This window comes from Vanessa atalanta, chromosome Z (genome assembly GCF_905147765.1).
Source record: "Vanessa atalanta chromosome Z, ilVanAtal1.2, whole genome shotgun sequence".
NCBI lineage: Eukaryota > Metazoa > Arthropoda > Insecta > Lepidoptera > Nymphalidae > Vanessa > Vanessa atalanta.
Genome location: NC_061902.1, coordinates 5,663,582 through 5,691,119, shown reverse-complemented (window position 1 = coordinate 5,691,119; position 27,538 = coordinate 5,663,582). Strand labels below are relative to the sequence as shown.

The 27,538-nt window shown below is 32.5% G+C and overlaps 1 protein-coding gene across 1 annotated transcript in view; it reads right to left on the bottom strand.

Moving 5' to 3' along the window:
• Positions 1-469: 469 nt before the first annotated feature.
• LOC125075799 (dynein axonemal heavy chain 5) overlaps positions 470-27,538 on the bottom strand; it is a 154,697-nt gene continuing 127,628 nt past the window's right edge. Inside the window, exons 18-48 of the mRNA XM_047687562.1 lie at positions 18,962-19,131; positions 18,091-18,378; positions 17,560-17,788; positions 16,640-16,839; positions 16,251-16,532; positions 15,745-16,004; positions 15,326-15,545; positions 14,691-14,890; positions 14,035-14,510; positions 13,749-13,960; positions 13,431-13,655; positions 12,793-12,965; positions 12,203-12,358; positions 11,672-11,882; positions 11,387-11,581; positions 10,997-11,293; positions 10,763-10,881; positions 10,319-10,680; positions 9,262-10,248; positions 8,452-8,944; positions 7,714-8,356; positions 6,347-7,141; positions 5,682-5,930; positions 4,037-5,605; positions 3,780-3,948; positions 3,510-3,662; positions 2,024-2,999; positions 1,707-1,863; positions 1,185-1,337; positions 919-1,051; positions 470-740 (exon numbers count right to left, since the gene is read on the bottom strand). Of these exons, the coding sequence (XP_047543518.1) occupies positions 487-740; positions 919-1,051; positions 1,185-1,337; positions 1,707-1,863; positions 2,024-2,999; positions 3,510-3,662; positions 3,780-3,948; positions 4,037-5,605; positions 5,682-5,930; positions 6,347-7,141; positions 7,714-8,356; positions 8,452-8,944; positions 9,262-10,248; positions 10,319-10,680; positions 10,763-10,881; positions 10,997-11,293; positions 11,387-11,581; positions 11,672-11,882; positions 12,203-12,358; positions 12,793-12,965; positions 13,431-13,655; positions 13,749-13,960; positions 14,035-14,510; positions 14,691-14,890; positions 15,326-15,545; positions 15,745-16,004; positions 16,251-16,532; positions 16,640-16,839; positions 17,560-17,788; positions 18,091-18,378; positions 18,962-19,131 (11,006 nt within the window). The 3' untranslated portion in view covers positions 470-486. The remainder of the gene's footprint in view (positions 741-918; positions 1,052-1,184; positions 1,338-1,706; positions 1,864-2,023; positions 3,000-3,509; positions 3,663-3,779; positions 3,949-4,036; positions 5,606-5,681; positions 5,931-6,346; positions 7,142-7,713; positions 8,357-8,451; positions 8,945-9,261; positions 10,249-10,318; positions 10,681-10,762; positions 10,882-10,996; positions 11,294-11,386; positions 11,582-11,671; positions 11,883-12,202; positions 12,359-12,792; positions 12,966-13,430; positions 13,656-13,748; positions 13,961-14,034; positions 14,511-14,690; positions 14,891-15,325; positions 15,546-15,744; positions 16,005-16,250; positions 16,533-16,639; positions 16,840-17,559; positions 17,789-18,090; positions 18,379-18,961; positions 19,132-27,538) is intronic.

Below are 27,538 nucleotides of genomic sequence, written 5' to 3'. Positions count from 1 at the left end.
AACACTACTCAAATATTTATCAACAAAAATTACAAAAAATGGGGTTTGAGGCCTAGGTGGGATTCGAACCCACAACCTGCGCCAAGTATCCCGCCGCTCTGCCCATTGAGCTACTAGGCCTGGTATTAAAATGTTGAATTTTACCTCTGTTTCTGCAAATACTGAATCTTACAGGAGTAACGCCGCTATATTTGATGCGGTCGTCGCTACACCTGTGAAAATATGAAGTAATTACTACAGAGCAACACTTTACAGGCTCATCACTCACATAGAGGTTCCAAGTTTTGAAACGGGGTGGCGCGGTTATTGCATACGTGGAACAGCATATAAATTATGTCAAATGTGAAATGCTTTTATAAGTTAACAGTAAAAGTTTTAGTGTAAAAGTTTATTTTGTCTATTTTACTAAATTATTTGAAGACGCTAGAGGTTTGTTTTTGAACTTTTTACTATTTAAATAAAACACAAATGGTGTGCATTTCTTATTTATTTTATATCGCATAAAAGTGCAACTCCTCTCAGAGTCCAATGTCTCGGATTGCTGTCAGTTTCGAAGTCAATAGAGCCTACATATTTGGCGTCTGTCCTTTGCGGCTTTCTATATATGGGACATTCGTAGAGCCTCGGATCCTTGCCTGCAGTTGTATTGATAGCGAATATGTAGATAACTGGCATTTGCTCGTACAGTACTTTAGGCTTCGATTCAATTAACTTGCCCGATTTTCTATCAAGTGATGCCCCTGTGTAATATTTTATGAAATGTAGTGTTATTACATGATAACTACATGTTATAACTATACAACGAAGAGTTTTAGTTTTTACTTTGCTTGATTTTATAGGTATTTAACCATTAATTTAGAGATTTTAAAATGATACATATATTGAAAAATATTATGATCAGGCTATTATTAAAAATACCTTCAAGAAACAATCCATGCACATATACTCCTTCCGTAGGACCTTCATGGACGTCTTCACGATTAAACTTTGTAATATGATTTTGCAAAACAACAGAATCTAGCGCCCAACCCTTGTGACTACGTGTGACCTCCTAAAACCAAATAATAATTCGTGGTTACGTAAAAGTTTCAGCTAAATACTAGATTTATTTCACGTTCTTACTATATCAAAATAAGATTCCCTTCACTACATACACAGATATTATATAAAAATAATAAAATAACCTGTCTCATCGCAGTAAGAAATCCTTGTGGATTGAAGAAACCCGTCATCCAAAAAGCGTGAGGTCTTCCGTTACGTAGCCATGCACGGTACTGTTGCTCGCGTTCTAAAAGCTCAGTGTACCAAAAACCTAATGTCGCAGACTCCCATGACACCTGAGAAGTAACATAGGTTGGTTAAGAGCATGAGCATAAGATAGTACTGGATGAACTAAAAGTGACGAGTCAAGTTTCGACTAAAAATCGGAGGCGAATGGAGATTCTCGCCCCTTGAAAAATCCGACGAGGCACGAGTGGTGAAAGGGGTTGCAGATGCATAATTATATTTACAAACACATCTCTTCGAAGCCTCTCCTTGTTGTAGACGGCCAGCGTTGAGATGGTAATGGGTAAGAAATCTTATATCCCGGTTATTGCCTCCAAGACTCGACTTTCTTTCAAAGACTAACCTACTGTGAAAATAATAACTTGCAACACACATTTATTGGATTCACTGGATTATAATTATTAAGTTATAACTATCACCTTTAGCCATTGTTGAGGAATGCGAGCATCGTACATAGCGTCAAGTGATTCTCGCAAGCCTTGACTCATTATTATTGTCCCATCGATGGCTAATTTAAGATCACAGAGTGTTGTATGTACAGTTTTAATGACCCGTTGTATGCGATCGATTTCCTGTCTGAAACGTTTAAATATAACATATATATATATGTGGATATTAAAGTAGACATAACCAAATAGGGAAAACAAAACAATTTGTTTTGCTAACATTTATTACTTAAAACTAAATTTAGTTTTCTTTTACTGACTTGTCACTAAGTTTTATAAGAGTTAAATACCTCAAGAAGATATTCATAGGGAGAAAAGCGCCCATCTTGTGAAGTGCATCTCTTACTTCAAAACTTATGTATTGTTTCGGTAATTTTTCTAACATATCCTCAGCCAATCGATAAACTATACTTTCTCTTGTTTCACCGCCTTGACTACCACCCTCTTTTGGTTGTACACTTAAAATGGTGTCTAAAATGTCTTTCGCACTATTTATTTGATAAGTTATGTCTGCATTACCATGTAGGCCAAATACTTCGGGTGTGTCTGTTAGTGGTAATTGATTTATATAGTCGACATACCCTTGCAAGTTTCTGGTCTGTGGGACCTTATATCCTTTATAAAACTCAAAACCAGGTCTCAGTAAAACATCACAAAACCAAACGTTAGTAAATGTGGTCAACAAGCGTTTATCAAAATCGTCTGTCACCCGACCACCGTACTGAACCTCTCCGAGCATGTAACAGATAGTTGGCCACGATATACCTTTTTTAGGATCGATTTCATCAAGATGATTTTGTATGAATTGTACACTTGCCGCATAATCCGCTTGATTGAACTCATACGGTATATTCCATCCTAATGGACCAAACTTTCTTCTTTCTTGAACAATGGTATGTAAAAATGCCACAGCGTAAAGTAGCGGAGGCCATTGTGATAACGATGAGTAATCTAATGTGTCCTGTGTAATATTTTGATAAGTTCTTTTCATACTAGCTCGTATACCTTGAGGAGGTTCATTTGTAAATTTAATAGCCATTTGCAAAAGGCCAATAGGAAAATCTGTGTGAACTTCAGTTGTTAACCACAGGCGAAATGATTCTTGTATATGTTCTGTTTCTATGAGTGCATCCATAGCCTCTACACAAAACGGTAGCGAAAGATGAATATTTTGTAATAAAACCCAGCCTCCTTCGTTCATTGAATCTGATATCATTTTACGCGCGACAATTTCTTGACCTTGACCCATAGAAACGGCTTTTAACACTAAAATTAACAACAGAAAATAAAAAATCTTGTTTAATTGTTCCAATTTTGGTGATGTTTTGTGAAAAATGACATGTTTTGTACATGTGAAAAAGACATTATACACAAGTTTTTGATAAATATCATTAAACTTACAAATACTCATTTAAATTATAATAGATACTCTGTGAGTTATGTGTATACGTTAATATCCTTATCTAAAAGATCGAAATTAACTTAATTGACAATTTTGTACCATTTCTCTTGATATATTTTAATTTTTTATTACAAATACACTGATGAATTGTCACGCATATAACCTTCTAATAACTTTGGTTTTAAACAAGAATAATTTAAATTTTAATAAGTAAAAATTACCTTTGTAATGTATAATGTGTAGAGTACAGACACTATCATACATACGCAAATTTTATTTATTTATAATTAAATATGGCGCGGGCTTCTGGTTTGTGGGTATTATAACATGTTTTTCTAACAAAAAAAAAAACAACTTTAAAGTTAACAGTTTACCTATTTCTTTTGATTTTGCTAGTGATGCTATCTGTGCCGATGGATCTGACCCAATGGAAAGAATACATATCAAAGGAGTACGTGGTTCTGACTCCTCCCAGGTGGATTCCAAATTAAGAATTTGGCCTTCACCATATTCAGCGCCCAATGAATCTTTAAAGAAAAAAGTTGCAGAATCTTTAACGGTGTACATTTTGACATATACGAGGATTATTTCTAAATTCATTTCACTTTAAATAAGAATTATTTTTCTATAAAGTCCTTTCTTACCTACTATATATTTTCTGGCTTGTGAAAGTGTTCGGTCCGGACTCCATGACCTGATTAAGAGAAGTTTACGGAAAACATCGAGACTTTCTTGAAATCCACTAGGTATAGTTTCTTCTTCCGGCTTTGCTTTTTCATACCAAACTCTCCATTCCTTTTCATTGCTTGAAATCTAAGATCATTAATAATAAAAAAAATAGTCAATATAAATATTATATATGAAATATAACTTTAAGATTATAGTATTCATGAAAGTATACCTTGCTTAGGACTTCGGAAAAGAATTTTATTTTGCTTATTTCTACTAAATTTAGCCAAGTAATATCTAGAATCCATCTAAAAGGCTTAGGAGTTACCGCATTTAAATCTAGTGATGCTCCTCCTTTAACGAAAGCCATGAATTCATCATGGGAAATAAGCCCCCGCTGGCAGTCTATTTTCATAGCTAACATGAGAGTGAACAGTGACTTGTGCCTTTCATACAAGCTTCGTAATGTAAATGCCCACACTTCATGCGTTAAATATTTGAGAATAATATTGATACGTTCCTCTGTAATATTACTTTTCGCAGACTTTGTTATAGAGTTATCAAATATGGTGAGAAACTGTTTTAAAGAATTCTGGTACATGATGTTTACATTGCTCATCTCAACAATTAAAAAGTATAATATAGAACCTCTCGCGGCTACCGCTCTAAACTCTTCTCTAGCTTTAATTATCTTTCTTTCCGTTACTTCGGCCACTTTTAATTTTTCATTTACTTCCTCAGCTGTTGATTTTGTTATTTGTAAAACTTGAATTAAAGCTTCATCATCAACTAAAGAACCTTCTGAAGATGTCAACCGACAAAGTAAATTACTCTCAAGCTCTTTCATACTTCTCTGATTTTTCATAACTGATTCAAATAAAGCCACCCTTTCTTCTTCTAAATCTGATTTTTCCATTAGTATAACTCTTCCAAGTAACTGATCTTCGAGACCTTGCATAGTAACTGTAAAGTCAATAATAGATGTCTTTGCGCTTATTTCAGGTGAATAAGCTGGGTTAGGTAATTTAGTAGTTATATAAAGCATAAATCCAGGCATTACGTCACACTCTTTATCACCTACAATAACTTTTTCTATAGACCCAGATTTAATAAAATTTTTCTCCAAAACATTGTCTATTACGGGATCTAATTCTACGCCTACGTCTTCTATTAATAGTGGTCTACCCAAAGATAAGCTATCTTCTAGATGAGTTCGAAAATATTTGTGATTCAATGAAGTAATTTGTAATTCATTTGAAGATTCCTTATTTTTAATCCAGTTTTTTCCTTGACTTTGTGGATCTACTAAAAGAGGATACGAGCTCGATTTAGTAACAATTAGAGCGTTTTGAACCGATAATTCATCGTTTGGAAGCCCTTGCAGTGTCCATTCGGATATCGTAGCACTTTCAACTAACATGTTTGTTATGTTTAAGTTATCCGTTACAGGAATTTGTTTGCTTTTTAATATTTCCATCCACGTGTTAAACAGACTATTTCGAAATTCTTGATTGTAAGGCCCACAGTAAGATAAGAAACCAGTAGCTAGTACAACATCTCCGACTAATCGGCCAAGTTGCTCTTTGAAATCTTTACTTTGTTGGGTCCACCTAATTTTTTCGCCTCCTAATCCATTAATAAGCTGAGTTGCTGCTGTCATTTTTCTCAGACAGATATTAGCGGCATCTGTTAATTGTTGTTTTTCTGAAACAGCCGCTTCGTACTGTTCCTTAACTTTCCGCAGAGACATTTCCCGTTCTTCCAATTGTCTTTCAGCTGATGCTAGATCTTCCATTGCAACCTAATAATATAACTTTAAATTAACAAATGTTTTTATAAAGTCTAGATATTACAAAATTACACCGATTAGTACCTACCTTTAGCCTAGCTTCTTGTAACATTAAACTTGCTTTGAGGGGTAATACTTCTTTATTGACACTATGGAAAAATGCCATAGCCTTAGTCCAGGACAATAACCCGGCCACATCCCCACAAACACGTTTAGCAGTGTCCATGTTATAGTCTTCCATTTCAAAATATGGTAAAAGATGTTCAACCATTTCATTGTTAATTATATCTTTTGGATAATTTTGAAGTTGAAGTAAAAATGTTGTGCTGGCCATCATCTGGTAATTAAAAATACATGTTGTTAAACAATAACAATAACTTGAATTATTGTTTTCTTGAATTTATGATAAAAATTTCAAACTGAGAGAAATAAATACTTTTTAGAAAATACTTCGAAAATATATAATAATATAATATACTTTATTTATACTATAAACAAGTCCTATTTAAATTTATTGTTGGTTTCTGCCGAGTAATTAGGATTTACCCGTTGGTGAAAAAATAAACTAATGTTATATTACTTATCGATGTTATATCCAACATTAAATTTGATTTATAAAAATCAACATATATAAAGCATTATAAAAGATGAATATTAAGAAACGAAAAGAAGAAAAAACGATACGCCGTAGACAACGCCTGAGTTGTGAAATAACAAAAACATATTGCTTTTCTTTATTTTATTCAATTATACCTTTAATGATTCTGCCCATGAAGGTTTTGGACACGGTGCTGCAGTATCAGATATTAAAGGATGTAATCTTCTTTGGAATAATATTAATACACAATCCATAATTCTCATAATAAGGTGTGGTGGTCGACCTAATTTTCTTACTGTGGCTATATGTGCAGGTTTAATTGTATTTAGTGCTGCTTCTGCTTCCTCTAAGGCGGGCTTAGCAGCTTCTAATTTTCTTTCAGCTTTTTCTTTTTCTTCTGCTATATAAGCTACTAAAGCTTCTGCTTTTTCTTTGACAATTTGAACTTGATTTTTTACAATTTCTGCTTGCATAGCTCGGTCTGTTACTTCTGAGAGTACACGATCTGCTTTTTCAGAAGCCAAAGCTAAATCTTGCTCCATGACAGCTAGATCTTTTTTTAATACTTCAACAGATATTGACGCTTCACGTAACTTTTCTAAACCAGTATCCATTCTTAGAGCTCCATCGCCTAATTCTTTTTGCTTCATTTGATATATAGTTTTATAGCCGCCAATAAAACTTAGATATGATTTAGGAGTTACGTGAGAAGAACGTCGAAATCTTTGAAAGTATTCAGTAGATACTGTAGAAACGACATCTTGTATTGTTCCCAAGACTGTGACAAGTTCCTTTTTTACTTCTTTCGTGCATTCGATTTCAAAATCAGTTAAGAAATGGTCAGCAACAGAAACAAGTGCATCTTTAGGCCACGGTTGAAACCAATCTATTGTACATCCAGATATAAGAGCCGGAAAACGTAACGCCCGATACCTAAACGCCTCACTTACCTGATAAAAACATCGAAATTTTAATATTTATACTAAATTTGTCATACATATATTTTGTATATACATAATAATTATAATTGTGACATATTGCCCTCACACCGAAAAAAGGCATATAATGAAGGCAAGAAATGTTGAGTTAAATGTTTTTTGAGAAATATTTCACTCAATTCGGATGAAAGTTCACTGAAGAACAACGCAATTTGTTATTGATTTATCTAGAGAATCTAATAAAATTAATTTGTTATTGTTATTTGTTTGTTTATAACTAAAATTGAGATTAAGAAAATAATAAAAAAGCAGAAACACAAAATTTTATACAAAATCCAAGAAATTACCGCGATCGAAAAAACTGATTCTATAAAAAAATATTATTATGACATCCAAATTATTTTTGACCGACTTGAAAAAAAGGAGAAGGTTATCTCAGAACTATGTCATCCATGAACTGATATAGATTGATATTTCAATTTTGCTATCTGTGCCAAAACGACAAAACTGGTTTAAAAATATTGTTAATTATTTAATTTTAATTTGTGCTACAGTTCTCAACAAAAACGTTACAACATACTTACAGGAGAAAAACATAAAACCACATGAAGATTTTGACAAGTTCTGTTCAAAAAATATTCCATTACTAGCTCGTTTGTTAATGTTCGTTTTTGATTTTCACGTTTCATAATCGGCGTTAATTCGGAAATTATTTCTTGTTGTTCGTCTTTTGTAAATAAATTTGAAATAACTCCTGATGATAAAATATTATTTAGGTATTCAAGGAAACCTTCTTCTTTGATATCTAGGTCAGTAAAAATAAATGTGGTGCCTTTTCCCTGCACACCACATGATCTGTAAAGCAGTTTTAGGTCCTCCAAAAAATTACCAACATTGTAAGATCTAGTTAAGGCTATTTGGAATGAGCGATAACCTGCGATAAATGTTGACAATTTTGTTAACGATTGTTTGCCTGATCCGCCAACACCTACGAGCATTACATTTCCTCGAGGATGTCGTATAACTCTTGATATTTTGACTAAGTGTAGCATGGCATCGGGAAAAAATACTAGATCCATTCCTGAACCTCGAACCATTTCATTGAATTGAGACAGAAACATTTCTAAGCGGTCCCGTAGTTCTGCATGATCAAAAACGGGTTCGTAAACTTTCGGGAGTTCCATATCTGCATCCTCACCCTCTTCACCTGTTGGTTCTGGAGCATCTCTTAAAAAAACCAATATGTCAAAAGGTAAGCAAGACTGCTGACAATATTTGATTTAAAAAAATGTCTTTTTAACTACGTTATTTAATTTTTTTACCTCATAAAATCTACAAAGACTGGATCTTTTTCCATCATTTTTTTGTAATCTGATCCTAATAAATCTTCTGTAATACTGTATAAAGCATTGTTGAACCAGTCTTTGTCAGATTGATGCGTAAAACGATCAGAAAATACTCTTGAGCATTCATGTTTCCAAAGAAGCATTAAACATTTTTCTGATTCAATTACAGTAGGCAAGGTACCAATCATGCCTTGCCACACTCGTGATAAATCTCGCAAAGAAAAAACGTAGTGGAATTTTGCTGGAGTGGGTAGCAAATTCGTCCTAGTTTTCATCCAAAGCTCTCTTGTTAAAGGTATTATTTTTTTTATTAGTGTTCTTACTTCTATGGTAAAACCTCTTTTGGCATTGTAATGTCCTTCACCAATAACTTTAAAAATTTTATCAATTGAATCATTATTAGGCAAAGGGCAATTAAATATAGCGAATTGACGTTTTAACCTAGCGGGAATATCATTTCTACCTCCACCTGAAAAATTATATTTAAGTAAATATTTTATAGCAATGAACATTAAATAGCAAATATTCAAAGATTCTAACCGAATAGTAAATAATTAAGAAACGCTATACGCACACACTTAAAGAAATACTTATATAAATAGATTAAATATTACCTCTAAATTCGTCTACATTTTTGTTCCTCAACTATATTTATCTTATATAAAATAATACAACAAAAACACGTTCAGTTAAAAATTATACAAAATCTTTAATTAGGAATATTACCCATTTTAAATATCGTTACAATATAATTAGGAGTCGTTAAAGCGTTTATTTAAAAATTACCTGGTTGTCCCATAGCTCCTAAGAATTGAATATCAACAATCGTTGTAAAATCACCAGGCTTTTCTAAGCTATAGAATCCACCCATACTCATAGTTTGTCTTACAATTTCATTTGTTATTTGATCACCCCATTCATTTATTTGTGGTAAATTGATATCATCAATGAAAACGAGCATCTTTTTTCCACCGGGCGGTCCGAATGTCATTCCACTACGTTTTTCTACATAACTTTCAATTGTCTTTTGAAACTGAAAAGGACTAGTAGCTGACGAAAAATTAAACGATCTTCCCATAAACTGCTCTGGATTAGCATTTTTCATATATGCTTTCATCATAACGGTTTTAGCCGACCCTTGTTCTCCCAATAGAAGTACTGCTTTACCTTGTTTTGCAATACAATAAATAAGATAATTAATACGAACGTTATCGATAATTGGTATTAAAATATTTGAATAATCAGGAGTCGCTGTGTCTGGATAACTGTAGTTTGTCATTAAATCTTCCCACAATTCCCACTTTCCTGGATGCTTAACATAAAAATCAAAAAGTATACTTGATTTATTATTGGGATGTTTAGGTAAATCGAGAATTTCATTAAATGTATTTTTTATGAATTTATCAAATCTACATCGATCTCCTGTTTCTAAAAGAGAACCAAATCCCCATATTAGTGAAAAAATATATATTTTATGTAAATGCTCATGTGTGAATAGTATCACTTCTTCTACTTTTTCTTTTTCATCTTCGTCATCTATGTCACCATTAACTGATTTGCTTCCAGATGGATCTTCCGTTTCTGTTATTTGGGGTGGCACTAATCCTTCAAGTAAATTTAGCATTTGATAGATAATGTTACTCTGAAGAACGCGCATGCTAAAGATCAAATTTTGAGTGCACCACGTATATGTATTTGGAAATGTTTGTTCAAATAAAGAACTAAATACTTCAACTTCCCTTGGAGACCGTGTTCTTAGCCAAGCATTCAGAACTAAAATACAAAAATTCGTAAACATATATAATAATAGCCTATTTTATTTGTTGAACAAAAGTAATTTTACCTGGTTCCCAGTTTAATCCAGATGAACTCATATAGACCATTCCATTGCGTGAAACTGTAGCAGGTGAAGCATTATCAATATTTTCAGGCTCAAAAATAATTTTTGAAGTAGGTGACATCGTTAGTCGATCTCCATTGGCCAATGTTAAAGTTTTGTTATCGTCTAATACAGAGTTTAAATTTTCGATCCATATACTGTCTACTGGACCATCTAGAACTAACCATATGTGTTCCCCAGTTTTTATTTTAAGGGTTTTTCTCCACAATGCAGAAAATATACCATCAGTCCAGTCATTTGTGGCCACATCTAGGCGGCCAAACATTTGAGCCGCCGTTATTGCTTTAGGGTTCATACGCATTTCCCTAATAATAAAATTCAAATATATTAAAATGACTACATTTGATTAGCTTCATTATTTTAATATAAACTTTGTGTGTGTTTAACCTGTGTGGATCTTCTATATCTGATAGTGCGTTCATCAAAGTATGAATGCAAGTTGTTTTTCCAGCACCTGGAGGTCCAAGTGTCATAATACCATGGCGGACACGCTGTGTTTCATATAACTAATAAAAATGAAGCAATCAATAAATAAGTTCTCCAACAAACGATTTAAAATAAGCAACATTTGTAAAATAAACATTAAAGAGTGATGTTCAAAAATATGTTTAAATGATATACCTGAATTATCTTTAATACCCAAGGCGGGTGATAAATCAATCCATTCAATTCGACTTGTTTTTTAATTGCATCTTCAAGTTCGGTATATGCTGTTTTTTCCAAAGCTTGGTTTGGGAACAAATCCGCGACCAGTGAAATAAAAAGTGGTTCATCTTCATCTATGAGCTTTGATAAATTCATATCTCTTAACACCCTCATTACAATCGTGCTTTCGGTTTCTTTCGTATTTACTCGTTTTACAGCTCCGAGTGTTCGCAAAACAGAAAGAATATTTCTTAAGCCAAAATCATAATGGACCTAAAATTTAGAAATAGAATATTATGTAGAAATAAAGTCTCTTATTTTCTGTCAATGTTATGATCGTTCATAAGTAGCAGTTTGTAATATTACTTGTTTTGTAAGCTGTTCTTCGCACAATTTATACAGCGTGTAAAATTTTCGAGCCAGAGTTATATTCTCTAAGAAACCACATGAAGCTAATTTTACGCGTATAATGATTTGTCGGTCTGGTACCATCATAGCTACAGTGCGAAATTGAATCTTTAAATTTTCTGGCAATTCCTTGCGACCAGCGTAGCCTGGATTCTGAAATGTATTATATAAAGTAATACTTGGTAAAAAAATAACTCAATAAGTATTCAACTAAAGAAAATAATTATATTATGTAGAAATAACCATTGTAATAAATATTCCGAACTCAGGGCACATATCTGACATGTCCCCGTCAGTGAAGAGGAATGTTTTCTTTTTTTCCTTTTTGGCTGCGAGAACCACCGCGACCTGCTGTGCAGCGACTGAGAGGACGGGAAGCTCAATACGATTAAACTCATCAAAGCAACCCCATGAACCGGACTGAGCTAGTCCTTTGTAGATGCGACCAAGACCTCTAAAAAAAAATTGCTTTTATCACACTTAATTTCGCAAACTACAGGTGCACTTAATATTTTTGAATTATTTTGAATCCAATTCATATTTTCAATCGAATATACTGATTGAATATAAAATATATAGGTACATTTGCATTTTAAATTAATAATTTTTTTGAAGGAATTAAAAGAAAAGAGTTTTGTTATACTTGTAGTTATCAAATGAGCCATCTTGCAATTATTTTTTCATAACAATGTTTATTTAAATTAAAGCTGGTTTAAAAATAAAAAACCTGTAAAAATATTTCTGTATACTACAAATACCAGTCTTTAATTATACCTGTAGTCCATTTGATCGGAACAATTGAATACGACAACGTATTTGGCGAGAGTCTTGCCCATATCCTTGACTGTTTCTGTTTTGCCCGTACCCGCAGGACCGCAAGGCGCACCGCCCATACTCATTGCCAATGCTTGGGCCAAGGTTATATAACATCTATAATAAATAAAAAATCTAAAATTTCAACTTGTAGCTAGATTTACATAGAAAAATATTTGCGCTATTACTTCAAGGTTTTTTAATTTCAAAATTTGGAATTAGGAACAAATATTGACAAAGCCGAATATTAGCGTTGTATCCCTAAACATTGTATCACTGATAGCTTCAACACACGTGTTGTAACCTATGTCGTAACCTCCTATAATACGGATCAGGCTACTAAAGTTAGTTAATTATAAAAATAGCAGTTAAAGAAAGCTGGAAAGTCAGTGGTGGCAAGTGACTTTTTATAACGTTTAGAATACCGTGATAGAAACGCTTATCTCGATACCTTGTACATGAAATACCACATAACCCGAAATCTACCATACTTAAATTACAACTGTTTTACTAGACCCTGTACCTGAAAGTGTATACTTCGGTATACTTACCGATCTGTTAATGGTGTAATAACAAGCCTTTCTGTACACCCCAAATATTCATTTTGATAAGTGAATGTTACGTCTGTGACAGATATCCAAGTTTTGTCCGCATCTTCTTTAAAGTAAAATCGGCATTGTTTTAACCATTCAAAGTCGTTAGCCGAGCGTACGTTCAATCGGCACTAAAAGTGATAAAATTTGTCCATTATGTATCTTCTGATCGAATCTGCATCGAATCAGCTGGTATCGATCGATGGCGTATCTTAAGGACTCAGTTTGTGCGCGGATGAATGTTATTGAAAAAACATTAACATGGAAATTCTGTGCTTAGTTCCAAATTACATAATATGTACTACCTTTTCGTTTATTCTAATAAAAATGGCACATTATCCTTGATAAACCCGTAATTAGAGCAAAAAATCTCCGTACCTGCAACCTTATTTTTTATTTCTATGTTCGACAATCGTCCATAGACATTGGCGCCGTAAGAAATATTAACCTTTAAGCACCAATGCGATACCAACCATGGCAACTAAGATGTGAGGTCCTTTGTGCCATTATTTACATTGACTTACTCACCTTTCAAACTGGAACGCAATAATAAAAATAAGTTAGCTACTGGATAATAGAAGGCAGACTTTATTTACCAGCATGTCAAATATGTCTCTTTGGTGTACATGAATTGTGATTAAAGTTTCGAACTTAGTGCGTTCTATTTTTGTCAAATCTCTTGTCGTTTGATCTATCAGAGTATTCAGAAGTTCTAAAAATTTGTTGTTTGTTTCAATCATTATTTTTTTATCTTGTCGAGCTTGCATTAGAGCTAGTTCTGCATCCCTTGTCCAGATAATTTGAATTCCCAGTAGGCCAATCTGTAATAAGATATTATTTCGAAACGTTATATAATATATATATATATATTTTAAAACAACGGATTTATAAAAGTTTAATTTCTCATTATTTACCTGCGCCGGCATTTTATCAAGGAAAAGAAGAAGATTAAATCCTGGGTCATTGATTACAGAAACAGCATTACGTATAATGGAATGCAAACTGCTCTGAGCTGATTGTAATAAGGACGTTAGCCATGTTTCTACTGAACCTTCGGCGCGAACTGGGCGTTCTAGTTTTATTTCTTCTCCTTCAGATGATACAATAGCTATCATCTTATTATACTCTGCAAAATATGTACATTATATTTTAAATTACAATGTCCCAATCACATTGAGCTTGTTTAAAGGTTGAGCGTACCTATGTCATGGAATTTTACATATCGTATATTATCGAAAATCGAAAGGAGATGATTCTGTATTGTATGAGAATCTGAAGCTTGACCTAAAATTTCCAAGAGAGCCGGGTCAGACACGAAAAAAAAACGAGGAAACATCGTCCTTTTCTTCTCTAGATATCCACTTAAACTCTTTTGACATAGTTCTAACTGTTCTTGAAGATGAGGTAGGAGCTGTCTAAGAAGATCATCTCCGACACAGCACGAAACGACACCGGGAGTTTCATGAGCTCTTTGCATTATTTTCTGCCAAGACTTATCTATTTTTGAAAATCTCTTCGCTTCTTTTGGCAGCTGTTTAGCAATATCTCCACCAACGAATACGGCTTCAAGGTATACCCACATATTCTGAACGAGCAGCCAACGTTCTAAGATTTCGTTCGTACTTTGAAGATCATATAACCACTGTTGTATTTGTTTTCTAAATGGAGCGTTGTAACTGTTAAGAAAAAGAAAACGTTCTGATTCAGTCATTTTGTAAGCGACTATCTAATGCCCGTAAACGTTGCAGTGCCTCTTTACTTAGTTTTTATACAACTATCCGCTACAGCATGCGTGCTACTTATTTTCTATTCTTGTGCCAGCAATCTGAGTGATGTCTATAATATATAAATAATACCGATTAGACAACAACGATCCGAGTATCATTAAACTGTCTTCAAGTTGGCCGATAGTTTCCGCAGTTGTGTCTCCTCTGAGAAGCAATTCGCCTCGATTATTAAATGTTTGAAACGTCAATTCATGAACTGACCATTCGTTGGTCACTTGTCGAAGTTTTGCTTCTATATCCTTTTCTTTCATTGCCGATATACAAATATCCTGGGACAAAAGATGAATAAATACAAATTATAATGAACTTAAAACGGATTTTTTTTTTGAATATCTGGTCTAATCTTTTTGTAAATGTATATATATATATGTATATATAATAATTAATTTTATCAAAAAACTCGTTATTATTTTTAAAAATACTTCTGATATGTGAAATGTAACGGTACTAAGAACGCATATGTTCATAGAATATTTTTTGTCTTAAGTTATAGTTGTTTGGTTTTATGTTTCAATATTTTTTCTTGATTCAGATTCATATTAATTGTTTTGGACTTATTAGACATATAATCAATCCAGTGTTAGTTCTTATATTTAATGTAGAAAAATGTAATTTTTTATTTCATTTAGATCGTTATATTAGTTATGATTATCTGAATGAGATATAAGAAAAGGATTTGAACGTTATTATTCAATTGCTCTCACCTCAATATCTTCTTTATTTTGTAATAGGGGTGCTTCTAAAATATTTTTCAGACAGAAATCTTCATTTTCGAGCTCAAATATGTATTTGGTCACTTCCATGATACGCTGCCAATGTCGTGGTTTCATAGCTCTGTTCGCCATCAACTCAAGCAAGGGACACATGTCGTTGAAATCATCGATTGTTTTTTTAAGTGCATAGAAAGCGGGCCATTCTTTTAACCTAAAAAAAACATGTAAAAAATATACACAATTATCTTTCACCAAAAAATATTTTCAATCGTTTTAAATTAAAATATTTTAGTTATTCATGTGGTTTATTGGTATCATTTAATATTATTTTTATTTGTTCTCTAAAATATATTGCACTAGTCCGTGTATAGGTTAAAAAATAGTAATTATCCAGATAAATTCTAATTTACCCCTTTGGCAGTTTTCTGCATCGATTTTGAAACTCCATTAGTTCATTGTTGATTTCTTCTATGTTGACTTCTCCCCAAGGTATATCATAATAACTACTGACTCTGTCTATCACGTCATTATATAATTTGTAAAGTTTTTGTAACAGATTTAACTCTTTTCTTATCTGCGCCAATTCAGGATATTCAGTGTGTGGTAGACCAAATAATTCCTCACCATTTTGATATGTTTGCAGTTTACGCCACATTCCATCGAATCGATTCTATATGAATAATTAAAAACAATAATATATTATTTTCAACGTACCAAATATAGGTACTTATATATTAATTTATACGGATAGTAAAAATAATTAGATGAACTTGATTATTAGGCTAATATTGCCCATGTACATATATTAAAAGATACTTTGCTGATCTCGATAACTATGTGATAAATGTTATTATGTTCTTTGTGTTATAAAAAAATATATATTTTAAACAAAAATAATTTCAATTTAATTAAATACCTGAAACAAAATCAAACGGTCGGAAGCCTCTCGTGGGCTCAACCCAGGCTGCATGGGTCCTGCATATCGATATTCATGGCAGTAGTCAGCATTGTCTTCTCTGAATTTGTCCAAGTTGTTTTTCAAGTCATCTTCAAACTGTGGCTGCATTTTCAGTAATTGCACATGAGACGCGAGTGCTGTGGCTTGTAACTGCTGCCAGCTGTAGCGCAGATTGTCTACTTGTTCCATGTCTTCTTTACTAACTGGCAGTTCGTATCGCGTTATGACGTTAAACGCTTCCTAAAATGTGTTATACATAATAATAATTTGATCTTTTTTTAAATTTTAATAGTATGCTATATTATTAATATTCATAGCAAGTTTAAGTATTAATGTGAATAATTTACTTCAACAGGATCTATTTTTAATTCCATATCGACTTCTTGTTCTCTTATCTTCTTCAGTGTTTCCATTACGGTCCTTACGTCGTCTAAATCTCGAATCGGTCTTTCTAGTTTTCGTTCTAAGTCATTCATTATCGCGTAAACGTAATCCATTTCACGTTTATATTTTTTTCGCATCGCTTGGCTTATTCTGTAGGTTCCGTCTAATGAAATGAAATGTATTTTTGGTTACATATAATTAAAAAACAAATATTTATAAATATTTGCCCATCCCTTGCTAGTTACTTATTATTGTTGGGCATATATAGCTTACTGGATTATATTATATTATATTTATAGATTTTTTAAAAGACTATCATTTAAGCTAGTGCACTTTACGCCTAGTGATGTCAAAGTCACAAGTTTGATCCCTTTCTATTGTTAGCCCTACATCTAGTACAAACTTCACGCTACGTATCTTCTATACGCTCCGTTCATATTTTCACTGAGGTTTATGTGCATTACACTGAACAATTACTGAACACAAAGAAAATCGATAGAGCAATAACATTTTTCTATGTTTTTTGATTTTTATAATAATCTTGAAAGTTATTAAATTAAATAATAATGTGATAAACATTTAGGACAGATCTATATTATTAGATAGAAACATTGTCACACAGCAGAACAGCCAGCCATCTTTGCAGTTTAGTTTCAAACATACTAAAAATGAAAATGGCTGTACCATTTGGTTCTAAAGTTATGTATATCGTATATGTTTTAGTGTCGCATTACTTTAAGTAACTGAAAGCATAATTCATTTCATTTTATTAATAAATAATCCAGTTCCTAGTGTGGTCCAATACAACATACAAAAGCGTGAATGTAGTAAAACGGACGTTTATTGAGTATTAAAGCGAAATATTCTTTATAAAAAATATTACTTTTCAGTTCTGTGTTTAATCCTAATTTAAGTTTCTCAGTCGATACCGCAAGACAGTTTCCTATAATTAATACATCGGGTTCAGTGGCCAACTTAGCTTCCAATTCACTGTGTCTTTTTAGAGCAAGTTCGAAGTCATTAAGGTTCCAAGCCAACAATTGTCGTAAAGTTTTTTCGCATTTCCATAAATAATGATAAGGACGCCAACGTTTGACCAACGCGTTAACTTCCTGCAACACAGTAATACAGGCATGAAATTGTTTTGATTACTAAATATTTTGAAATAAGGGAACATCAATTTTTTTAAAATACTTTATATTTATTATAAAATGAGCGGTTGAGCAGAAGTTTAATAACTTAAGTCTTTGTAAATTCGGTCTTGTTCAATTTCGATTTAAGTATAACGTTTATCAATGATAGTCGTGTAAGGAAGTTATTTAAACTGTTTGAACTTTAATTGTTTTTAACTAAGAGTTTGCGAGAAATATTGCGAAATGAAAATAATAAAATAAATATTTGAGGTTTCACTTACTGTTTTTACATTCTGTGTACACATAGACAACAATGTTAGAGTTTTAATTATTTCCTTGTTCTCCATTATGTGATTGTAGAAATTTTTCTGTTGTAATGGAAAAACTGGCTTCTCTTCAGATTCCAAGCGGTAATATTTTTTTTTCCTCATTTTCGCTGCTTCCACCATTTTCATCGATTTCTGTGCCATATTCATCGGCGCCGCCATAGACTGAACCTGCCCGTCAAGCTTGGTAACTACTTCAAAAAGTTGGTTCGGTTGGTGTCCGGCTAGCTTCTTCCAACCTACCTAGACGACCGAAGCGTGCAGGGGGAGCAGAAGCAGCAAATAAAAATATTAATTCAAAAGAAAAAGGTGATATGTACATCATATAAAATAAAATACAACATCGAGTGTAACAAATAAAAGAAAGAGGCGGTTTGGCATCAACATCGGTTGCAGACATTTACACCGTCAAATAACACAAGTGCAGGTGAAAAGACGATACACAACAATTAACATCACAATTTGGAAGAGAACAGAAATAACTAATCAATTAAATTATTTACATATAAACGACGTTATTTAGATAAAAGCTATTTACATGTTGTTAGTAATAATAAAATTAAATGTTGAACGTTTTCGAACAAATAGGATCTTTGTACCTGTACTGAATCTTTGCGTTGATCAGATGGCTAAAATTGAATTTAGTATATTTTTAATATTAGTAAATCATATGAAATACGCTATCACTATTCGAAGCCTTTATTATGAATACCGATTTAGCACCACAAGTGGGCGAAACTGTATAATTTATTGGAATAAAAAAAATATATAGAAATTGCTTTAAAAAAAACTGTCCAAATAATATTACAATTATTTTTATTTTTACCTTTTGTATTTTTCCTCCAGTCCATTGTGCAACTCCTTTAGATAAACCTGATATATGTTTACCGGCCAGTACTAGGACCTCTTGTATCTCCTCCAGTGTAGGATTCACAGATACATTGGGTATCAAAAGCGTAGTCTGCAACAGGAACATCGGTCGTTTCGTATAATTTCCTGTAAAGAAAATAGATTTTTTGAATAAATTATAATTTTGTCATGATCTTATCTTAATCTCCTTAAAACTACAATTTCGATTAATATTCACAAAAAAAAAATTAATATCTAAATAGAAACTTAGGTTATATATAGATCATATTGAGCGACAACTATTGATGCAATTTGTGATTTGCTTATAGTATTTAATTGCATATCAACGTCATTATATAAGCTAAAATATTACTGATGCTACACTCATCGTAAGCAAATAATTTTCAATCATCAAAATCATTCATTTTCATTTCATTTCTCTCTAAAATTTATAAAAAAATCTAAGATTATTTTTATAAAATGAAAGAAATAATGAAAGAGATAATGAAAGAAAAAAATAATCTTTCTTTTTAAATTATAGATAAGAAAACGATGATGTTAAAATTAATTTTTACCGTACATAAAATACAAAAACAAAAAGAGAATAGAATTCCTAACTCATATCCTCAAGATATATGTTGACTGAGAAGATAATGATTAAATGTTGGTTACTGGGTAGTAGTGCTTTGTGCAAATTCGACTGGGTAGGGACCACCCACTCATCAATATAGTATGTATTGAGTCTGAGAATGAGATCTAACATCTTTAAATAATTAAATCTCTAACTTATTAAATAAGTTGGGGAGAGCAAGCGGGGATTTCGGGATTTAATAAAGCGCGGCAGATTAATATACAATACGGGGAATACCTTGTACCCGGTTATGTACTCCCAATTATGAGCCCCATATATATGGCCGCCCGTCAAGGATAAAGGATCAGATTAGTAAAAAAAAAAATTGATCATCTGTAATTCTCGAGCGTGATAGATAGTTGTATAAAATTATCAATATACAAAGTTAGTATTATATATACAAAGTTAGTATAATTGTATTTAACTAACATGATTGTATTTTTGGACATTGAAAAAGAGTAACTACTGAGTTTCTTGCCGGTTCTTCTCGGTAGAATCTACATTCCGAACCGGTGGTAGTTTTACTTTAAAATAGTTGGTTAAATGACGATAAAAGCCTACTTGAATAAATATATTTTAATTAAGGTAATTGTTTGGTTTTATTGTAATTATTAATTATAAATTGAATAAAAAAATCTAACATCAGAAGTGGGATATGCAATTCACATAAGTACCTACTAATTTTTATTTTTTGTGTTTCAATGGTCTCGTCAACGCGATTCGAGGAGCTGTATCTGGCCGTCACCGTAATGATGACGACGCAGCACTCCGTCTACGATCGAGCAACTAGTGACAACAGTGCGGAAGGCTGGTGTCAGAAGATTAAGAAACCGTCAAAAGAATTTCGATGGAGCAGCATGGCTGTTCCTAAGGCTGGTAAGACCCTAAGGGGTTCCGTTTAAAATGTTTCGAGTCTGGCGCCTTCTGGAGGTCGAACTTTGGAAAACATAGTTGTCGAAAATAGCCTTAGATGATAATAATTACATATAACTAATTGTTACTAGATATGACATATTTGCCTAAATTGTAATGTCATATTATTTATATTTCTATATATGATTAGGAAGGAAATTTTGAAGTATACAAAAGTTGTGATTGTTAATAAATAAAAATAAAAAAAAAAGTGCTTGTCCGACGCACTGGCAGCGAGTGATTGGGTCAAGCATGTCGAGGTAATCGATAAAAAAAAAATCTGTTTCCGCTGGTCGGTCTTTTGCTTGATGCAAGTCTATCCCACTAGCAGCGGGTGGAGGGACTTGACATGTCTAGGCAATAGGCAAAACAGAAAAATAAAAAAAAAAAAAGATTTTGTACTATTTGTCGAAAACCCGGACATACAGATAATATTTGTCGGTACGGTAATAAAAAAGATGATAATAAGGAAGTCAATTTTTTAGGGGAACCCAGCCTCAGTCAAAATTAACAGTAGTATCTATTAATAATGTTAAAATCAATTCATTAATTGATACTGGGGCAAATTGCAGTATAATAAGAGAATCTATAGCAAAGCGATTAGGTTGCCATCTAACGCCATGTTGTTTTTACGTTTTTTTGTATAGGTAAAGGTAGTATAAATATATTTTCGAAAATTACGGTACCCGTTAAATTTAAACAGTTATGTATCGAATTAGATATATATGTGGTTAAGGACAACGATTGTCGTTATGATCTTTTAATAGGTAAAAATGTTATACAGTATCCCGATATTGAGATTATAACAGATTCATTAGGTTCTCGTTTAGTACGGAAGTATCCACCTAAAATTAATCTTGATTCATTAGAAAAATTAGAATTTTCAGACGACTTTAATAAGAAATTGTAACACCTAGATGATAGTATACAGATAAGGATTAAGGATATTTTTCAAAAATATCCGTCTGTTTTGAAACCCATTGGAAATGTTAAGACTGGTAAACTAGAAATCAAATTAAAAAGAGACGAAGTTGTGTATTATAGGCCGTATAGATTAGCTCCAAAGGTTAAAGAAATAGTTAATGATTTATTAGATAAACAGATAATTAGCTTTACGACATTTAAAATTTGTATTAGTATATATAGATGACATTTTAATACCATTTAACAACATTGAAGAGGGACTTGATTATTTAGAACAAACAATTTTGGCTTTGGATTCTAATGGTTTTACAGTAAATATTAAAAAATGTAAATTCTTTGTTGACAATATTGAATACCTAGGTAGGCACATATCGTGAAGGTGTTAGGCCAAGTGAATCTAAAGGTAGTGCTTTAGTAAATTCTTGTATACCCAATTATGTCAAGCAAGTATATTTTTAATTTACCAATTTATGGGCTTGGCCAGTTATTTTCGAAAATTTATCCCCGATTTTGCTTCACGGACGGCTTGTATTAATAAATTAACAAAAACAAATCAAAAATGGGAATGGGGACCCGAACAGGATGCGGCTAGAAATTATATAATAGATCATCTTGTTTCTCTGCCCCTCTTAGTTATTTTTGATCCGAAGTATCCTACTGAACTGCATACCGATGCCAGTTCCATAGGATACGGAGCAATACTCTTACAGAAAATTAATAATCAAAATAAAGTTGTTGCTTATTACAATAAACGAACAACTCCTCCAGAATCTAAATATTGCTCCTATGATTTAGAGACGTTAGCAATCTATAATGCCCTAAAGCACTTTAGAGTCTATTTGTTAGGTATTGAATTTACAATTGTTACAGACTGTAATGCGATAAAATCCACCATGACAAAAAAAGATTTGTCACCGAGGGTCGCCCGTTGGTGGACCCTAATGCAAGATTTTAAATTTGAAATTAAATATAAAAAGGGAAAATTTATAAGTCATGTCGATTTCCTTAGCCGCAACCCGATCGGGCTCCCAGACCCAAAGCTAGCTCGTGAGGTTAGTCTTATTGAAATTTCTAATGAAAGAGATATTTCACAATCATGGCTAAAAAATTGCTCAGCAAAATGACTCTGATCTCAAACTCTTATCTCAAAACTACAATCGGGTGATTTAGATGCTAATCAATATTTAATTAAAAATGATCTACTTCATTATAAAGCTAGTTCAGATGCAAAACCGAAATTGTTTGTACCGAAGGGTTATAGACTGAGTATATTAAAATTATTTCACGACGAAAATTGCCACGTAGGTTTTGATAAAGTTTTGCATAAAATTAAAGATTATTTCTGGTTTCCTAAAATGTCATCTTTTGTTAAAAAATACATTTCCCATTGTTTGATTTGTGTCGAAAGAAAAGGACCTTCAGGTCCAAAACAAGGGTTTCTCCATCCCATTGAAAAAACTACTATTCCATTCCATACAATACATTTAGATTGCACAGGACCCTTCACGGCAACGAGAGAGGGATACAAATATGTTTTATTAATAGTTGACGGTTTTACTAAGTTTTGTTTGTTAAGGCCACTTAAAACTTTAAATACCCTAGAGTTAATACCTATCATAAGAGAAACGATTACAATATTTGGTACGCCATCCTTAATTATAACTGATCGCGGAACAAAACTTTTTTAGAGAATTATCTATAGAACATCACATGATAGCTACTGGTACACCTAGAAGTAATGGACAGGTTGAACGTTATGTAGCCACAGTAGTTAACATGTTAAGCACTATATGTAACGATTTGTCAGACTGGCCGAATGGGTTATGGAAAGTACAACAATGTATAAATACCACAGTCCAAAAATCTACCGGATTTTCTCCTTTGCGCTTACTGATCGGTGTAGAAGCAAATATACCCGTTGTTCAAGCTCGTCTAAACGACATTCTCGACAGTAATAGCTTAAATCCTTACATTGACGTACAAGCTGATCGTGAACTTGCTAGACAACGTTTACAGCAGATTTCAAAAAAATTCAAAGATCGTTTTGATTCTGTCAGGCGAAACAATATAATCTATAATGTAGGTGATTTAGTTTACGTTAGTCAGGATCACAGACGCAATGATAAATTAAGACCGAAATTTAAGGGCCCCTATGAAATTACTTCAATTCTTTCTAATGATCGTTACGCTTTAAAAGGACTCGGTAATTTAAGAGATACTGTGATTGCAAAAGAAAAATTGCGTTTTTGGCCAGGCGAATGGGTTGACGAAAACATTGCTGTTGAAAATGCCATGTAACTAAGTCGCATAAAACATTAAATTTTAAATTATTGTTAAATATATAATATAAATAAATACAATTTCGATTAGCCCTTTCTGAAGTTATTACTTGGAATAAAAAGAAAATGTTATAAAATGATTGTTTAATTTTTATAATTAAATATAAAACATTAATGTTCGAATAGTATTAAGACGATTGTTATCGACAATACATAAAACATCTGTTAATAAATCATTTAATTTGATATTAGTATATTATTATTTTTTCTAGATTATAAGTTATAAATAAAAATTAAAGTTATATTTTTAAAATACAATTCTTACAAAATTTTATTGTTATAAAACATCTGTTATTGAATCTTTAATTTGATATTTGCACAATTTTTGCTAAATTATTTTTTTCGAGTTATAAATTTAAATTGGGTAGGTTGCTGGTAGGCCATGATTTGGTGCTGATTAGTTACTCATCCTCCAGCGGGTGAATGGAATCAGTATGTCTATGTTATTGGCTGAAACCTCGCTGGTAGGCCGTGATTTGGTACTGGTTAGTTACTCACCCCCAGCAGGTGAATGGAATCAGTATGTCTATGTCACTGGCTCAACTGTTTCGCTGTTAGGCCTTATACTTGGTGCCAATTATCTCACAAGCAGCGAGTGAATGTGATTGGCATGTCTATGTATCTGGCTCAAATACAAATCTTATATAATATTTCAAAATCTAATTCTCGCAATTGTATGAGAAAGAAAAACAAATTGTGCAAATAACAAGTTAATGTTTCAATCAAATGAAACGTAAAAAAATCTTTAAATTGTTACAACTTTTTTACAGTTATTCCTTTTGCTTATTAATACTTCTTTATCATTTTTGTTCCACTATTAATTTCAATTATTCAAGATTGTCAACTATTACGATATTATATTTTTATTCGAGTTGTCCTTCGTGGACGAAGTACTGTCAGTATGGCCGTGATAGATAGTTGTATAAAATTATCGATATAATTAATTATTGTGACTTAATATTATTAAAATTATATTATTTTTCAGTATAGTATTTATTTAAGATAAAAAGTTTTTAATAACATAATTAAAAAACGTAATATGACAACTTTGACACTTAATTTTTGTATAAATAACCCTTGTAAGTATTTTACCGGCCTCTTTTGGTGGCGATCTGAAGTGTCAACATCTACGAGATACGTAATGTATTTTTATTTTTGCTAGTGTTAGTAAATTATTATTTTAAAATATTTGTGTATAAAAATGATACTAATATTTCCCTATAGTTGTTATTGCTTGTTAAATTATGGATGAATATATGAATTGTGTCTTTTGCAATTATCAATATACAAAGTTAGTATTATATATACAAAGTTAGTATAATTGTATTTAACTAACATGATTGTATTTTTGGACATTGAAAAAGAGTAACTACTGAGTTTCTTGCCGGTTCTTCTCGGTAGAATCTACATTCCGAACCGGTGGTAGTTTTACTTTAAAATAGTTGGTTAAATGACGATAAAAGCCTACTTGAATAAATATATTTTAATTAAGGTAATTGTTTGGTTTTATTGTAATTATTAATTATAAATTGAATAAAAAAATCTAACAAGCGCGTCAGAATAAGGTAGGGTAAGTTAGTTGCATGCTAAAACGTATATATTCCTCTAATCTGTCAATTTGACGTAAAGAAGGAAAGGGCTACAAAGTTGTAAAAAAACATCGTCTCGACATTGTCGAGCATGGCTAAATTTTTTTTTTATTTTGAAGGGAAAAATTCAAGCCTTACGAAAAATATATAATCTGACGATTTCCACAAGCCGAAGTAAGAAAAGTTCATTGATTAAGTTTATTTCGTGCAGCTACGTGATGCCTATATTTCCCTCTCCGCGTTTCTATTCCTCAATTACTCTCTCACTTCGTCCCCACTCTAGTTTCTGTTGCCATGATAGCTAATCGCACAGACTCATTCGTGGCATGGTGTTGTTTACAATTTATTTCCAACGTTTTTGTTCATTTTATGATTTTAATGTAACTTATGTGAATAAAAGATTATAAATATTCACTATGTGTGATATTAATGTAAAGTGTGTATTTTGTGGTGAAAAACGACGTTCTACCTTGCAAAAAACAATTAAATTTACATTAGAAACATTACAAAAGCGTTTAAACATTTTAGAATATCGTCGTAGCAAACCGGTTTTCCGAAAATCCCGACCAACATACGATAATCTAGACCGTTCTTTTCCTTTCAGATAATCGTCAGATTATGAGACAGCACGTCTATGGCATAAAAATGAACCATATGTATCTTAATCTGACGCGCTTGAGTATTTCAATATTTTTTGCACATTCTAATAGTGGCCGCGAGTTTGTGTAACATCCAAATCGTCAGACTATTATATAAGAGCTTTTTTTAGGTACACTTAACATCCCCATCGAAAATCAGACGCGCTCGATTTTTTTTTTTAATTTTCAACCCTTAATACGACCACCCCCATCATGAAAACAATCAGATACGTACATTTTTAATAATACGTAAGTCAAGGATGATATCAATATCTGACGTGCTCGTGTATACCCACCCGTACAAGAGTTATTTTTACATTTTTGAAAATCTAAAGCCACTTCCCCCACCTTTGAAAAAGTTTATTAACAACATATTTCTCTTTTTATCAACTAAGCTTCGCAGTCTAATATGTCTCGGTGTAGCTCGAGTAAATCCCGATTTAGCATCGTGGGTTCCTCCTCCCTACACTAAAAAACGCTACAAATTTTAGGGTACTAGTACTGCATACTCAAACGAGGTGTGCTCAAAGAGGGATAAATTTTTCTGCATCTTTAAAATCATATTTTTTTAGTAGGCAAAATACGTCTGCGCAAATTTACTGTACTTTAAAGTGGCTTAAGTAAATTTGCGCATGCGTATTTTGCCCACTAAAAAAAAGTTTTTTCGGGATAAATGGCAGATAGGCCGTGAAATCTACTAGGATTTCATAATCAAGCAAGAGGTTTATGAGAAAGAGATATCAACGTTATCTCTGTGTATCTTTAAAACCATATATAATGCGCATGCGAAAAAAATTAAGCCGCGCCCACTTTATTAAAGATTATAGGATGGGGCAATACGCATGCGCAAAAGCGCTTAGTAAATTTGCGCATGCGTATTTGCTCACTAAAAAAAAGTTTTTTCGGTATAAATGGTAGATAGACCGTGAATTGTACTAGGATTTCATAACCAAGCAAGAGGTTTATGAGAAAGAGATATCAACGTTATCTCTGTGTATCTTTGAAACTATAAAATGCACATGCGAAAAAAATTTAAGCCGCGCCCACTTTATTAATTGATTTTAGGGATCATGGATAGGGCAATCGCATGCGCAAAAGCACTTAAGTAAATTTGCGCATGCGTATTTGCCACTAAAAAAAAAGTTTTTTCGGGATAAATGGTAGATAGACCGTGAATTGTACTAGGATTGCATAACCAAACAAGAGGTTTATGAGAAAGAGATATCAATATTATCTCAGTGTATCTTTGAAACCATAAAATGCGCATGCGAAAATCATTTAAGCCACACCCACTTAAAAAGTCTTTTGCAAACGATTTAGGGATCATGGATAGGGCTGATAGACTAATATTTTACCTTGTTTTCATAAACAAAGAGGTTACGAGAAAGAGACAGGAATGTTTCATGTCACGTTAACTTTTAACTAGAAATAGGCGTCGGCCTCGCCTACTAAAAAAATACATTTTCCGGAATGTGAGGTAGATAGACCATGATTTCACTAGGCCAGCATATTCAAACAAGA